The sequence below is a fragment of the Tamandua tetradactyla genome, chromosome 14, assembly GCF_023851605.1.
Source record: "Tamandua tetradactyla isolate mTamTet1 chromosome 14, mTamTet1.pri, whole genome shotgun sequence".
NCBI classification, from domain to species: Eukaryota; Metazoa; Chordata; class Mammalia; order Pilosa; family Myrmecophagidae; genus Tamandua; species Tamandua tetradactyla.
Window position 1 is genome coordinate 18,736,745 of NC_135340.1, and position 17,969 is coordinate 18,754,713.

General features: G+C 38.0%; 1 protein-coding gene across 8 annotated transcripts in view; it reads right to left on the bottom strand.

The window, feature by feature from the left end:
* The window catches only part of PRORP (protein only RNase P catalytic subunit), a 159,759-nt gene extending 141,790 nt beyond the window's left edge, over positions 1-17,969 (bottom strand). For 7 of the 8 annotated variants that reach the window (XR_013162201.1, XR_013162203.1, XR_013162200.1 and 4 more), the window contains exons 1-4: positions 17,441-17,890; positions 15,817-17,122; positions 13,978-14,025; positions 13,370-13,502 (exon numbers count right to left, since the gene is read on the bottom strand). Coding sequence is in view for 3 of the 8 variants with exons in the window: in XM_077126952.1 (XP_076983067.1) it covers positions 13,370-13,502; positions 13,978-14,025; positions 15,817-16,802 (1,167 nt within the window). In the remaining 5 variants the exon portion in view is untranslated. The other variant, XM_077126953.1, reaches the window with a different exon arrangement.

Sequence of the window (17,969 nt, forward strand, 5' to 3'; positions counted from 1 at the left end):
TCTATTTGGAATCTCTCAGCCATTGACACTTTATTTTGTCTCATTTCGCTCTTCCCCCTTTTGGTCAAGAAGGTATTCTCAATCCCTTTCTAGGATTTCTGTCCCACATTGCCAGGAAGGTCCACACCCCTGGGAGTCATATCCCACGTAGAGAGGGGGAGGGCGGTGAGTTTGCTACTCATATTGGCTGAGAGAGGCCACATCTGAGCAACGAAAGAGGTTCTCTTGGGGGAGACAGGCCTAATTTTAAGTAGGCTTAGACTATCCTTTGCCGAGTTAAGTTTCATGTTAACAAACCCCAAGATTGGGGGGGCTCAGCCTATTGCTTTGGTTGTCCCCACTGATTGTGAGAATATCAAGAATTCTACACTTAGGGAAGCTGAATTTTCCCCCTTTCTCACCATTCCCCAAAGAGGACTTAGCAAATACTTTTTTTTTTTATTAATTAAAAAAAAATTAACAACAAACAAAACATTAAGATATCATTCCATTCTACATATTGCAAATACTTTTTTATTCACTGTTGAAATCACTCTGGGATTTATTGGGGCATCACTCTGGACAAACCTACAAAACCTCATGCCCTACCCAAGGTTCCAAGTACTATTGGTGTTCAATTAAACTGTCCACATAGTTATATTAGGAACTGTACTAGTCAAAATATAAATTTTTATACACAACTCTTACAACTAAATAATAAGGAAAGAAAACACACAATTTTATAAAAATGGGCAAAAGATTTTAAAAGAAGATTAATCAATGGCAATTAAGCACATCATAAGAGGCTCAACACCATTAGTGACTAGGAAAATGCAAACTAAAATCACAAGACACCAGTTCACACCCATTAGAATGGTAAAGGAGACTGGCCATTCCAAGTGCTGGCCAGGATGCAGAATGTAGAGAAGCTGTAACCCTCAAACACTGCTGGTGAAAAATGTAAAGTGGTACAACCACTTTGGAAAACAGTTTGGCAGTTTCTTAAGAAGGTACACATGCATATGGAACCTTGAGTAGGGCATGAGATTTTGTTGGTTTGTCCAGAGTGATGCCCCGATAAATCCCAGAGTGATCTGAACAATGAATAAAAAAGTATGTGCAAAGTCCTCTTCGGAGAATGGTGAGAAAGGGGGAAAATTCAACTTCCCCAAGTAGAATTCTTGATATTCTCACAACCAGTGAGAAAAACCAAAGCTCAGCCCCCCCAATCTTGCAGTTTGTTCATATGAAACTTAACTCTGCAAAGGATAGGCTAAGCCTACTTAAAATTAGGACTAAGATTCACCCCCCAAGAGAACCTCTTTTGTTGCTCAGATGTGGCCTCTCTCTCTCCCCAGCCAACACAACAAGCAAACTCACTGTCTCCCCCTGTCTACATGAGACATGACTCCCAGGGGTATGGACCTTCCTGGCAACGTGGGACAGAAATCCTAGAATGAGCTGAGACTCAGCATGAAGGGATTGAGAAAACCTTCTCAACCAAAAGGGGGAAGAATGAAATGAGACAAAATAAACTGTCAATGGCTGAGAGATTCCAGAGTCAAGCACTCATCCTGGAGGTTACTCTTACGCATTAATTCGAGATCACCTTGTTAGTCAAGATGTAATGGAGAGGCTGGAGGGAACTGCTTGAAAATGTAGAGCTGTGTTCCAGTAGCCATGTTTCTTGAAGATGATTGTATATCACAGTGTCATAGCTTTCACAGTGTGACTGTGTGATTTTGAAAACCTTGTGTCTGATGCTCCTTTTATCTACCTTATCAACAGACGAGTAAAACATATGGAATAAAAAATAAATAATAGGGGGAACAAATGTTAAAATAAATTTAGACTGAAATGCTAGTGATCAATGAAAGGGAAGGGTAAAGGGTATGGTATGTATGAATTTTTTCCTGTTGCCTTTTTATTTCTTTTTCTGAATTGATGCAAATGTTCTAGGAAATGATCATGATGATGAATATGCAACTATGAGATGATATTGTGAATTTATGATTATAGATGGAGAACAGAAAGATCAAAAGTTAAGAATGTTCGCATTTGTTTGCTGTTACATTTTTTTTAATATTAAAAATTAATAAAATAAAAAAAGTATCAGAGCAGACTTCCCACTCCTTTAGCTGCTTGCCTCTGAGAGAGAGAATTACAGGTGAATGGATTTATACATTAGGAACCTGGACCCTTGAGAATATGATGCTAACAGGTGGTAATCACAGAGGATGGGTACATCTCTGGTGTGCTGCATTCCAGCAGCTAGCAAACTAGAACAGATGGGTATGGATATTTGATTATTTGTATAAGAACGTGAGTGGTGGTGTGTGTGTGTGCACATATTTGCTATATGCACACCTGTGTATACCTGTGTAAAGTGATTGTATGTACCCATCGTGTGTAACTGCTAAAAATTGTTTTGCATTTAATGTGCAATTTTTGAAGTAGTGTAATGTTTATATAAAGTTTCTCATGACTCAAAAAAAAAAGAAGATACACATGCACTTATCCTAAGACCTGCCCAGTCTACTCCTAGATATATGACGAAGAGAAAGAAAAATATGTGTCTATACAAAGACTTGTACTGAATATTCTTAACAGCTTTATTTAAAATAGCAAAAAACTGGAAATAACAGTGTTTCTCAACAAGTGAATGGATTTATACACAATGGAAGACTACTCTGCAATAAAAATAAACTACTGATACATACAACATGGATGACTCTCAAAATAATGATGCTATGTAAAATACACCAGACCAAAAAATAAAGTATATACTGTAGGATTCCATAATGGTTGCCTGGGTATGGCAGGGAAAGGGGTGGTGCTGGAGGGAGTCATTACAAAAGGGCATGAAGAAACTTTGGAGGGCTGATGGATATTTTCATTATTTTGACTTTGCTGACAGTTTCACAGATACATATACACATGTGCATACTCATCAAATTGTATACTCTAAATATGTACAAATTATTGTACATCAAGTATATCTCAATAAACTGTTGTTTTGTTTTTTTTTAAAAAAAGGCAAAACCTCTAGAAGATGGAGTCTAGGTATCAGTTTTTTTTTAAAAACACTCCACAAGTTATTCTAACTAGCAGCCAGCATTGAGACCCATTTTATTAAAAGACACTGTCTCATTTACTTTGTTTGAATAAAAGAGTACTGTGTGGAGAAGATATGTAAGCCTGAAACAACTTTGATAATGTTCATTTTAGTTACTTATGGAGGTCAGCTGACATAAATTATTTTCTTTAAGTGTACAAGCAAAACCAACATGGCTTTGTTTGTATACTTAGTAATTACCCCTTTGTTTGTACGTGATAATCTCAAATTATAAGCAAGGCAGTTCCAACTATTTGTCAGACTATGTGTTATTTATGCTCCTAGTACAGTATCATTTAAAATGCAGAATACTATATAGTTTTAATACATATTTGAAATGAATAGTGAGCAAAAAAATAAGGAGAGAAATCTTGGGGAAAGTAAATTGCCGAGCTGAACTCTGCCCTGGGACACATACCAATCCTTGATGGCTGGACCCTGGATCTGGTAAGGGTATGAGATGGTTTCACCTCTGAAACCTTACCCACTCTCTCACCTCAGTCTTCTGAGTTTCATTCCTGTACTTTCACTATATATTTTCTTCTACCTCCATGGAGACTGTAAGTGGACAACCCTCTCAACAGTGCTCTCTAGCCTTTCTTCCTTTTCTAGCTGGGTTGGCCCATGGTGGATCATGTTCACTGCTGTGCTACAAGTACCTTCCCATGTCCCCTAACATATTGTCACAACGAACTAACAAAACCAAAACTCTGAATCATTGTTAAGTTTTGTCTTCATTTACTACCACATTCAATGAGTCAAGCTCTTTTAAAAATAAATCCACGATCATGAAAAGTAATGGTGTGCAAATTCACGGATTCAAACTTCAGCACCCACTTCGTACAGCAACCCTCTGACTTGATTAGCAACTTCCTCATTTCCTTCAGGAATCATTCTAAACCTTTACCACTTTCTTCCAGTCCTTCTCTCAATTTGATCTCCCCAACTTGCATTCTTTGACATAATAGGTGTCATTTCCCTCAATTTTCTCTCCTTCCACCTATACTTTTCTACATCCACACCTATCCTCATTTTCTTTTCTACAGTGTCAAATAAGGTGTTTCTCATTTCTAACTACCCATTTGTGCTTTTTGACAACCCCTCCCAATTTCTCTTGAATCTCACTCACTCATAATCCTTGTTTTCTCCTTATATAAGCTGCTTAACCAATATTTTTCACCTCTATTGCCGCCCTTCTTTAATCCTATGAACAAGTTTCTCCCATCTTTCCAAACTCTCCCGTGACATCCTACCTTCTACTACCCATCACTATTCCACCTCTTCCTTCTTATTCTCATCTAAACTTTTCAAAAGAAGACTATACACTCAATGTCTGTTCATTCAGCTATCACCTGGATGGCTCTTGTCCCTAGTGTACCACTGAAACTGTTCTTCCTAAGGTCATCAATGACTTCTTACTGGCAAAACCGATGGATTCTTCTCAGATCTCTTCTTACTAAATCTGTTGTACATGTGGCCTCTCTTTTGGCATCTGTGACAGTGCAGTCTTGCTCTGATTATTCTACTAATGGACTTCTCTTTCACTCTTCCTTCCTACGCTAGCGTTCCCTACTCAGCCCCACCAGGTTCTGAACTCAGCCTCCTGCTCTTCCCACTCTTTTCTTGGATGAGCTCAGGCATTCTTAGGGTTTAGTCTACTACTATTATACTGATGATTTCCCAAATCTTCATCAATAGCTCTCCCCTAAGCTGGACCTGAAGCCCTGGATATGCTGCTGGTATTAAAACCCAATATGATTATTCAACATTGTGTTGGAAGTTCTAGCCAAAGCAATTAGACAAGAAAAAGAAATACAAGGCATCAAAATTGGAAAGGAAGAAGTAAAACTATCACTGTTTGCAGACGATATGATACTATACGTAGAAAACCCAGAAAAATCCACAACAAAATTACTAGAGCTAATAAATGAGTACAGCAAAGTAGCAGGCTACAAGATCAACATTCAAAAATCTGTAGCTTTTCTATACACTAGTAATGAACAAGCTGAGGGGGAAATCAAGAAACGAATCCCATTTACAATCGCAACTAAAAGAATAAAATACCTAGGAATAAATTTAACCAAAGAGACAAAAAACCTATATAAAGAAAACTACAAAAAACTGCTAAAAGAAATCACAGAAGACCTAAATAGATGGAAGGGCATACCGTGTTCATGGATTGGAAGACTAAATATAATTAAGATGTCAATCCTACCTAAATTGATCTACAGATTCAATGCAATACCAATCAAAATCCCAAAAACTTATTTTTCAGAAATAGAAAAACCAATAAGCAAATTTATCTGGAAGGGCAGGTTGCCCCGAATTGCTAAAAACATCTTGAGGGAAAAAAACGAAGCTGGAGGTCTCGCGATGCCGGACTTTAAGGGATATTATGAAGCCACAGTGGTCAAAACAGCATGGTATTGGCATAAAGATAGATATATCGACCAATGGAATCGAATAGAGTGCTCAGATATAGACCCTCTCATCTATGGACATTTGATCTTTGATAAGGCAGTCAAGCCAACTCACCTGGGACAGAACAGTCTCTTCAATAAATGGTGCCTAGAGAACTGGATATCCATATGTAAAACAATGAAAGAAGACCCGCATCTCACACCTTATACAAAAGTTAACTCAAAATGGATCAAAGATCTAAACATTAGGTCTAAGACCATAAAACAGTTAGAGGAAAATGTAGGGAGATATCTTATGAATCTTACAACTGGAGGCGGTTTTATGGACCTTAAACCTAAAGCAAGAACACTGAAGAAGGAAATAAATAAATGGGAGCTCCTCAAAATTAAACACTTTTGTGCATCAAAGAACTTCATCAAGAAAGTAGAAAGACAGCCTACACAATGGGAGATAATATTTGGAAATGACATATCAGATAAAGGTCTAGTATCCAGAATATATAAAGAGATTGTTCAACTCAACAACAAAAAGACAGCCAACACAATTACAAAATGGGAAAAAGACTTGAACAGACACCTCTCAGAGGAGGAAATACAAATGGCCAAAAGGCACATGAAGAGATGCTCAATGTCTCTGGCCATTAGAGAAATGCAAATCAAAACCACAATGAGATATCATCTCACACCCACCAGAATGGCCATTATCAACAAAACAGAAAATGACAAGTGCTGGAGAGGATGCGGAGAAAGAGGCACATTTATCCACTGTTGGTGGGAATGTCAAAGGGTGCAACCACTGTGGAAGGCAGTTTGGCGGTTCCTCAAAAAGCTGAATATAGAATTGCCATACGACCCAGCAATACCATTGCTAGGTATCTACTCAAAGGATTTAAGGGCAAAGACACAAACGGACATTTGCACACCAATGTTTATAGCAGCGTTATTTACAATTGCAAAGAGATGGAAACAGCCAAAATGTCCATCAACAGAAGAATGGCTAAACAAACTGTGGTATATACATACGATGGAATATTATGCAGCTTTAAGACAAGATAAACTTATGAAGCATGTAATAACATGGATGGACCTAGAGAATATTATGCTGAGTGAGTCCAGCCAAAAACTAAAGGACAAATACTGTATGGTCCCACTGATGTGAACGGACATTCGAGAATAAACTTGAAATATGTCATTGGTAACAGAGTCCAGCAGGAGTTAGAAACAGGGTAAGACAATGGGTAATTGAAGCTGAAGGGATACAGACTGTGCAACAGGACTAGATACAAAAACTCAAAAATGGACAGCGCAATAATACCTAATTGTAAAGTAATCATGTTAAAACACTGAATGAAGCTGCATCTGAGCTATAGGGTTTTTTTTGTTTGTTTTTTTTGTTTGTTTGTTTTACTATTATTACTACTTTTATTTCCTTTCTCTATATTAACATTTTATATCTTTTTCTGTTGTGTTGCTAGTTCCTCTAAACCGATGCAAATGTACTAAGAAACGATGATCATGCATCTATGTGATGATGTTAAGAATTACTGAGTGCATATGTAGAATGGTATGATTTCTAAATGTTGTGTTAATTTCTTTTTTTTTCTTTCCGTTAATAAAAAAAAAAAAAGAAAAACCCAATATGTTCACAAATTAAAGTATCATCTTCCCCTCATATCTGTTCTGAGTAGATGGCATCACCTCAGGGGGGTTGAAGAAAAAAAGGAGTGAACATTTGTCCACAAGTCAGCCGTGCCAAAAATCTAAATGTCATCTTGCCCCTCTACTTCATCATTACAGCCAATTTTATTTCCTGTATGTTCTCAAATGCTGACCTTTTCCTTCTCTACCTTTCTTCAGGCCCTCATTTTCCTCATATCTCATATTTAGCCCACTCAGTAGTCTGACTGGGCTCAGTTTTATCTCTTTCAACTCCCATTTCTACCCAGGTGCGAGAGAGGACTCCCTAAAATATATATATCAGACTCTTGCTTAAAACAATTCAATGTCTCACCAGCACCTACACAATGCTCCTTACTAGTGGCTACTCATTCTCCCACAGCATGCTATAGGATGATGGAGAGGGGAGTGGCACTCTTCTAGTCGCAATGCTCCTTCAAAGTCATTACTTCTCCATCCCGAAATTCAAATAAGACTCATGATAGTCATCTATACTAGGGGTTTGCAAGCTTTTTCTGTAAAGGGCCAAGTGGTAAAAATGTTAGAGTTTGTGGGCCACAGAATCTCTATTAGACCTACTTAATTCTGCAAGGTGAAAGCAACCATAGACAATACATAGGGGAATAATGTGTTCCAATAAACCTTTATTTATAAAACTAGGCAGTAGCCCAGATTTGGTCTGCAGGTCACAACTTGCCAACCCCTGATCTATACCATTCTACATTCCTCCTCTCTATCACCTTGTGTCCTCCAGGACACCTCCACATTCATCAAGAATTTGGCACCTAACTGACAATCTTCATCACTACCCTAAGGTAAAGGGCAGTGCCCCAACACATGGTAAGCATTCCAGAAATATGGTTATCATCATTTTTTTAAAAGGACCTTATAGGTCTCAATTAGAAAATACTTATAAGAAAATTGGGGCCTAGATTGTAAGTTTGTATAGTAGTCACATTTAGTCCAGAGTTGTAATTATTATTTCTAGATTTTGAGAGGCTGTGCTATATTTGTATAACCTGGTATTTTCCTGGAACTTTGGGTACCTGTGTGTCACCTAAGGCTCAGAACTGGAGTTCTGCAGTTCTGAAGGTCAGCATTGCCGGATACAACAACTGTTAAAGAAACTGAAAAAGAGATCAGGCTTCAACTAGAGATAAGAACAAAGCGAATTGGGTAAAGACTTAGGTAAATCAGAATACAGTGTAAGGAGGACACTGCCTGTATTTTAGAACTTTACCCACTCTATGAGACCAAAGAAAGAGAGGTTTATTTTGTCAAAAACCTAAATTTTCTATAACACATAATCTAATTCAACCAGTCTGGATAGGTCATTTCAACAACCCAAACACAGGGAGTCTAGAATGGGAATGAGGGCTTGTAATCCTGTATAGCTTATGTAATGCCTGGACACATCCTAGATTATGTTGAACAGATAATTAAAAAGTATTGGCAAAGTCCCTTGAGGGATGGGAGAAAAAATATGGAACTATTAAACTTTATCCCTACAAAACCCCCCCAATACTGTGTCAAACATTACGGACTCCCAAGTCAATAAGCCAAGTCCTTAATCTTGAGGCTTGCTCTTGTGAAACTTATTTATGAAGCAGAGAAGCTAAGCCTAGGAGTTATGCCTAAGAGTTACTTTCAGAGGACCTCTTTTAGTGCTGAGATGTGGCCCTTCTCCCCCTAAGCCCAACATGCAAGTAAAATCATTGGCCCCCCCTTCCCCAGCCACGCGGAACATGAGATTGAGCAGTCAAAGTCTCCCTAGCAATGCAGGACTTGACTCCCAGGGATGAGCCTCGTCTTGGCACTGTGGGATCGACAATGCTTTCCTAACCAACAGGGGGAAAAGAATCGTAAAAATAAGATATCAGTGGCTGAGAAAGTTCAAACAGAGTCAAGAGGCTACTCTGGGGGGAACTCTTGAAATTGTAATTTATTGTGGTTTGTGAAACCCAAATCAAAACCAACCCTAAAGAACACCTAGAGCTTTATCTGAAATTCTACAAGGGTTCCCTGCACTATGATTACTTTCAAGAAACCTATAACCTCCAGAAAGGTTCCTAGGCCAGGTAAGTCCTGAAACCTAGAGGGGTCAGCCTCTCCAGAACATCAACTAGTTCCATCCCCCAACCCATATTTCAACAGTTCTTTCCAACTTGAAAAAAGTATAATGGGAATAGTCCAAATACCCCTAAAGAGTGGGTGGGAGAAAGGTCAAAGGAAAAGGTGGAGTTATAACAGAGAAGACAGGATTTAACAAATGAGTATGACTGCTGAATCATTATACTGATAATTCTTTTAGTCTCCAGTGTCTTAGAGAAACCAGAAGGAAAAACATAAAATTGTAGAACAGTAACCCACACCAAACTCTGAAATCTGCTCTATAACTAATTGTTGTGGTGTGCTCTGAAATTTATTGTTTTTGGTATATATGCTATTTTTCACAACTTAAAGAAAAGAAAAGAAAAAAAGGACCGTATGGACACTTATTTGCTAGATGTGAATGAGTATCTAGCATTTTAGTCTCCTAATTCCTTCATCTGCTCAACTCTCCCACCCTGGACACTGTCATCACTTCAGAGGACTCTAACTCTGAAATCTAAACTCTAATAACACTGACTGAAATCTTCTGATCTCTATGCTCACTCCTTCTATGCTCTTCAACCTCAAGGAACATCCAGCCCATTTTTATTACCATTGCCTCCTGATCCATGAGCTCCCACCTTTTCTTCCTATCAATCTTGACCTCATGGTCCATTACTTGAATCATCCTCTCACCTATACCCTCAACTCCTATTCTTCCTTTACCCTCAACCACACCAGACTAGCAAAACCCTGTATCCTTCTATATCATCTTATCCATCTGTTTTCTCTGTTCCTATACCTGGATGGTTCAGGACTGCTCAAAATGGCTCACCAGGAGAAATCAAGGGCACTACAAATGTATGCTCTCCAGCCTCAGTTGGGGCTTTAGCACCACCCAGCAATACTTTCCCTAATCCTATTACAAATCACCCAAATGTTCAAAACTTTTAACACTCTCTTCAAGCTCCCTCAGACTACCATACTCTCTCTTACCTTCAAATGATCAACAAGTCTCCTGGTCCTCAGAGAAATTAGAGGTCCGAATAAATGCTCTATACACTCTGCCCTCACCTATATAATTAACTGTATCCACCACCCTTAATTCCTTCCCTCTAGTCTCAGAAAAAAAAGTTGGTTCTAGCTCTATTCACCAAGGAGTGCTCTGGATCCATGCCTGCCCTCCTACCTAACCAGTCATCAAAAACAAAATCCTGAATCAGTCCAGCCATGTGCCTCTGAACATGGGTATGTTTCTTATTTTGTATCCAAAATAGTGATACCCTTGCAATTCTGATTTGAGTGTAACAGGCCTAGCAGTGCGTGACATATGGTAATCATTCAATAAATAGTAGCTATTTATACTATTATTTTAAGTTAATAGCTTAAAGGTAAAAGATAGATGATAAGAATTGGGAACTGCAGGGGGAAGAAGAAGGATACTAGGGAAGAGAAAAACAGAAAAGCAGGTCATTTTCCCTGCCATAAACAGTCCCTACCCTTCTGTTAATATACTCAAGGGCTGAGCAGTTCTTTGGCAATTATGCTAATAAATGTACATTTACCCTTTGCTATTCTCACTACAGTCTGGAGCCTGCAACAACTCCTACAGCATCTGAGAAGGTTTTGTTCTGGGTTCTATATCTCTGTCAGAGAAAACAAACAAATCTTCCCTTCTATTAAACTAGAATAAAAATTATAGTAATTAAAATGGAATTGTTATCAGTATTTAAGTATTTTAAGTGTTAAGCAAAAGTATTCAATTAGTTATTTAATGACTACACAGGGATACTTGAAGGTGAGAAACTGGGACATCATATGTCAGAAGTATAGAAGTGCTCAAAAACTGAGGAAAAATGTTAAGACACCAGGGCTGACTTGAAGGAGTGCTCCCTGGCCATATCTGGGACAATTTGAGCATCAAAAGAATAATAATTTAATGGATTCTACTACAGTAAGTTTTCAAAGTCCTTGTATCCATTTTAATTTTGTTTTTTAAGAGAAGAGGGAAAACTTTTATGGACTAATGCCAGCAAATAGACATAGAAAGAATGAAATCATTAGAAAATCATACTTTGCAGCCTTCAAAGACAGGGATCATTTCCATGATGCTAAAAACATTAGGTGAAAATTGAACGGATTACTGGACATTTGTGTGGCCTCAAAGTATTATGCCAAAGATTATTAATTACAAAGGGAAAAATATTCCTTTACAGTGGAGAGATTTGACAGTCTAAGAATTTCAGGCCCCACTCAACAACTGAATCAGAATCTGCATTTTAACAAAATTCTCAGGTGATTCATAGGCACAAAGTTTGAGATGCCTTGCACAAGACAAGTCTTAAAAAAATCAACACAGTTCAAACAAAAGAAGATAAGAGGAACTCTTCTGGATTAAGTGGGAATTAGACACCAAAAGCAAGAAGTATACCTTGACTGAATCCTAAGTCAGGGCAAAAAAGTTATAAAATTCATTTTTGGAAGAAATACATTTTGGGGAAGTTTGAACATGTGCCATTTATTAGATATCATTTTTGTTCTCTTAAATGTGATAACAGTATTTACTTTCCTAGAATTTTCTTATTCTTAGAAGATGCATGAAAAAATATTTAAGGTACAGAGTCATCCTTTCTGCAGATTACTTTCAAATGGGTCATTTAAAAACACAGATAGAGAGAAAGCAAATATGCCATAATATTAATAGTTGAGTATGCTAGATGAAGGGTATATAGGTGTTCATTGTGTTATTTGTTTTACTTTTTCTTTGGGCTAAAAAAATTTTTTAAACAAAAAAAAGTTGGGGTTGTGAAGAATTTTCAATTACTCACATAACAGAAATGTAAGTCTCTGGTAGCAACAGCATGATTCACGTATCTTACATCTTTCTTAATAACTAGTTAAGAAGATATATTTAAATGCTCAGTACATGTTTGTTGACTGAAAAGGGAATTTATTTGTTTAAAGCATATTTTAGCTGGCAGAAATTTCTAAGGCATGAAGAGAAACACAAGCACTTGTCTCTGAAGCATATCTGAAAGTGTGGATTGCCACTGTAACTTTTCCAACCATAAGAGACAGTAAAGTATAATGTCAGAGCTTTGGGGGTCAGTCAGACCTGGATATTATTAGTAGGGTGCTCTTGGGCAGATTTAATCTCTTAAAAGTATCAATCATTTTATTTGTAAATAGAAATAAAATAATACCTTTTAGGATGGTTGTAAGGATTAAATGAAAGATAAAATTATGTAAAGTACTTAGCGCTCCTTAGCAAATGTTAAATGTTGTTACATCAATAAAGTCAGCTAAAAGATATTCTATAAAATGGAAATACAGCTTTAAAGTATCAGATTTTTATTTTATTGAGGATTAAAGATCATCATATGATCTATAGGCATTTTCTGAAAGTTCTAGGTCAAGGTAAGAAAACAGAACAATTTTCCCCTCTCATTTTCACTTGGTACCTTGAAGAAAAAGCATTCAGTGAGAAAATGGGCAGCCTTTCCTCAGGGACGACCAACAGAAAAGCATTTTACCTGTTCAACTTAATATAGTAAGGCAGCAAAAAGTGCTCAAGATAAGTGAAATAAAGCTATAATAAATTACTTAAAGAATTAAACTCAATACTAAGAAAACAAACAATTTTGTCAAGTTTCTCTAAGCTACCTTGACTAGAAAAGCTGACTAACTAGAGTTTTTTCATGGGACTTACCAGAACAGTTTACTGGAAGTATACCAAAGAAAGAGCCAGCTACCTTTTTGTTAAACTGCACTTGTGCACAGGTGTAAGAAGACTGACTTCAGTGGATGCAGTCTAACCCAATCATTCTATAAAATTCTAAAGCAACCTCTCCTAAAGGTTAGCAAACTATGACCGCAAGCCAAATCCAGCCTATTGCTTGATATTATAATATCGGACCCATTCATTTACGTATTGCCTGGGGCTATTTGCACTGTACTAGAGTTGAGTAGTTGAGATAGAAAGAGAATGAATGGCTCAGAAAGCCTAAAATATTTTTTACCTGGCCTTTTCAAAGAAAAGTTCTAGACAAGCAATCCAAGAATGCAATAAAACCTCTTCCAGACTCACCTCAGGAGTCGTCTTCTTGTATTGATCACCTCCATCTATTACATCCCTCATGATTTTTTCCTTGAGAAATTCATATTCTTCTGGACTCAGGTGAATAGACTCCATGGTTTTTCCACAGCCCAAACACTGACCACTGGAATTTACAATGGTTTATGTTAAATGATGTCCTGGAAAGGAACTTTTACTAAAATGAGTAATTCCAAGACATGAGAAAATAAAAGGTAATTTAAAAAGAACATTAATACCTTTGTGATCATAACCTGCACTGCTTGTTTTGAAACCTGATAACAACACACAATGGTGTGCCAGGAAATCCAAGAGACTAGACTGTTGGTTATCCAGGTGAAGTTTTTTCAGTCATTCCTAAAACACAACCAGGACCCAAACTACAGGGGAAAATATCTCTAAGGCTTCACACCAGATCTCAGCACCTATAGGAAAAACGTTTTGAGTATTGCAATTTCTCCAATGCTAAAGATAACCTTTTTTCCTTAGGTACTCTAATCCTACCCTTTAGGTGTTTTGAAAATTTTTTCAAAATCATTACCAACAAAACCTACTAAACCTGAATTAAACAAGGTATAAATAAATTAAAATGTGGACTTTACCTTTTCTGGATTACGGTGAATTGTCCTTTCCATTGTTCTTCAGGAACACTACAAAAAAGATTGCAAAAGCAAATCAGAAAGTAGATTCCTGCTGAACCCGAAGATATTCAGTGTATTTAGAAACTCTGCCAGCAAGAACCCTGAGAAGTTGAAGATACTTCTTAGAATGGTTTAATCAGAAGAGAGGTTCTTACATTGTGACAAGGCTATAGAGTTGATGGTACACTACTCTGGATTTTCTTCTACCCCTTACTCTCCCCCCCTCATAGACCTTCATCTTCTTCAACCCCAAATCTATCTCACTGATGCTACAGAGAAATCAGCTGATCTTATTTGTATAACCTCACCAAACTCAACTCTAACCTCCACAGAGCTGCCTGAGATAGCACTACTCCAGAGTAATTTCTCCCTTCTCTTATACACCAGTTATTAAATATCAGATATTATAGTACCAATCTAGTTGTCAGTGCCATCATAACAGATCACATAACACAAAACAATCATAGTACCCAGCCTCTATCAGAGGCATTCAAAAGCTATCTATCGATTTATTTGCTCAGTCAAGTTACCTTCTACATTTTCCTCTTACACATATTATAAATGAATCCTAATGATCCTATCGCCTTCTCTCCTTCCCCAGTTACATAACTCAGGATCTCATTTCTCAACCAAACCTACAATTGCCTCCAAACAGATCTCCCTGTTTCCAATTTTCATCCCCCTCCAATCTACTCTTTTCACTGCTTCGCAAGTTACCGTTCTAAAACTCTGGTACTCTTCTTGATAATCAGCACTCTTGATAACAATCTGTAATAAAATGCAAACTCCTTGGCATACAAAGACTTTTCATAATCAGGCTGATCCACAGTTGGTATTCAATACACTGTTCAATGATTGAATGATTAGATCTAGCCTGAAAGACAAGCATAATGCCACTTCAAACTCTATAAATATGATAAACAGTAGCAAAGAAAAAAGAAAAAAAAAAAGAGAGAGAGAAGGAATGAATTTTTAGGAAAGAGCCTGAAGCAAATTAGTGGTAACGTTCTAAGAGGAAAAGTTAAGTAAAGTGAAGTAATAAACATACATGAAACAAGGAATAAGAATAAAAGCAAAGGAAAAACAGGAGCCCTGAAGCCGTGGCAGCCAAATGATAGAAAAACCAAATCTAACTGGAAAGATGAAGACTTTCCATTTTAACGTTTGCGGATCAGGTTTGATTAGGATTTCCCTGTCCACTCCAACCATTCAAGTTGATGGAGTACAGATATTACAAAGAATAAATGCATTGTACCAATCACTTGATTTCAGAGGAACTTCTAAAAATAATAGCCTGAACCATGGACAGTCCAGCCAAATACTATATTCTTGTCTTCCTATGAATTTTAGTCAAGTACTATTCATCATCATACTAGTTATTTGAGAAAACAAAATAAATGATCTTTCCAAAAAGAAAAAATCTATAAAAACTACAAATGTTCTATAATTTCCATTTTGTGTGATGGGTGGAGATTAACAGAAATTTCTTATGCTATTTTATTCTTTTTATTTAAAAAACAAACAATACACTTACAACCACCAATAATAATTTCCCTATAATAATATCTATAATTTCCTTTTTGTGTGATGGGTGGAGACTAGCAGAAATTCCATATGCTACCTTTTTAAAAATGAAAGTAAATTTTGTCTTATGAAAGAGGGAACAAATCCTTTAAGAGATGGAAAAAAGTATAATCTGAATAGCAACGATTCTCAGCAACTAACAAAAAAAAGGAGGGAGCTACTTCTAGGCATACCCATTAAAATAAAAACACATATATAAAGAAAAATCAAAATTACCTTTCAAACCATGTTTTTATACTGTGTGCAAATGACTCTCCAGGATATAGCTGATTATTTCTCAGATAAAAAAGAATGTCTAGTAGTTTGTTTGAATACTGATCATCCTTGATGTCTTTGCCAAAGTCAAAAAAGGCTTTTAAAGTTTCCAACATAGGAATAAGATTATGACTTAGCAATTCCTGATACAGTTTCCAAGCTGTGTTTACATCTTGATGAAAGAGGGCTCCCTGGATGCAGTCATGATAGTTTTTTTTGGAAGGAATTATGACTTGTTTGATATCTTCTAACAGCAGCAAGGCCTCTCTCCACCTGTCTGAGTGAATTAATCCCCGGATCAAAAGACTGTAACCCCCAGATTCTAAACGCTTGTATCTGGCTTTCATGATTTCATAGACATCAATAACTTCGGCTGTCTGCTTATGAAAGACACAAAGATATAGATATCTGGCCAGTAAGTCATAACCTACAATGCCATTGTTTTTTGCAGCTACCCATGCCAGTAGGGATTTGGCTACATCTACAGAGCTATGAAAGTGAGCCAGCTGTGAGCTGACCCAATGTTCAAAATTCACCTTTCCTTTGAAATTTTCTTTAAGTTTATCCCACTCCTCTGAATTCAAAGGTTTTGTTGGGAGTTGAATAGTGTTCCTCCGAGGTGGCGAGGCAGGATCTTTATGCTGAGGATTCATCTGTGACCTCTTCTTAGCTGCTCCCGCTGCAAAAAGATGAGAATCAGAAGAAACTTGCATATGACTGTCTTCATATCTTTTCCTAAGATATTTGCCCTTGGCAATCGGCAGATTCGTTGCTTTGGTGTCTTGTGAAGACACTGCTGTAAGGGAAAGCCACCTCTGTTGGTTCCAGATGACGTTGTAGCCAGTAAGAAGAGAGACACGGGAATGTCCTGCGCATGGCCCAAGGTGTAGGTTGCTCTTCCAAACCTTAACAAAGCTTCGAAAACCAGGCAAACAGAAAGTCATCATGCAGTTAAGTCAGCACCAGATAGTGAGAGATGTTCAAAAAGTCCCTCGTTCTATACCAAAACTACGGGAGTTGGAGGAGAGGCGTGGAGAATAGAAACGCAATGTTTCAAAAGGAGATTTCCAGTTTCTCCTTTAAAGGCAAATCGAAATTTCGCTTTCAGGGCTACTTCATCGCAGCGAAGGCAGGTGAATTCTCTTCATTTAAAAACGACCCGGGAATATCCAAACTCGGTGGAAAGCTACAGAGCTAGGAAACACAGGAAGAATCTCTCCTCTTGCACGGAGGAGCTTCTGGCAGCTGTTAAATTCAGAAGACGAACCTGAGGAAAAAGCACAAGAATCACGTGGATCACAACTGGCTCCCATGCAAGCCGTACTGAAAAGGGGGTACAAAATCGAAAACAGGGATTAAAAGCCCCTAACCCCATACTAAGGGCAACGACACTGGTGAAAGCCAAAGTCCGGGGGCTCTCGCCCTGCATTAACTGTCCCCACGCCGCAAAACTCCTTCACCCGGATGTGAAGTGAGAGGTGGAGAGAGCCAACAACTGGGGTAAAGAAGGGAGATCCACGAAGGGCACGGCCTTGACCACGTACAGAACGACCACAAATGAAGTACACTTCATTCAATAACTCACCACAGCACTTCCCCTGCACACAGCCTGAAACGCGGCGGAAGCGTAGGACAGGCCAGTGCACCTCATTAATCCCGGCCCGCGGAACTAGACCCAATAGCACGCAGACGTTCCGCGGACTCTGGCGGCGTCGGGGGAAAAAGCGATTTTTATGCTATTCGTGGCATAAGAGAACAAACAGCTGCTGAAAACTTATAATAGATCCTGGTCTCCTCTGTGGCCTCCGGATATCCTCTATGACCACTGAAAATAAATGGGGAAGGAAAAAAGCGCTTTCCCAGAGCCCCCAAAAAAGAAGGACTTGAATCACGTGGTATACACTGCGCAAGGAACCAAGACCAAGACATGAAAACAAGGGAATCCTTGTCTTGGGCTTTGGGACGACGCCTTAAGGAGAATGGTTTTTCCATCTGTTCCACTTCTGCTTCTGCCTTGTTAGCGTGATACCCGTATTCTTACCGATAGCTAGAGTAATAGCTTGCTTCTGCTTTAGCCTAGACTTCCGCCCGTATCCAAGATGGCGGTCGAGCGA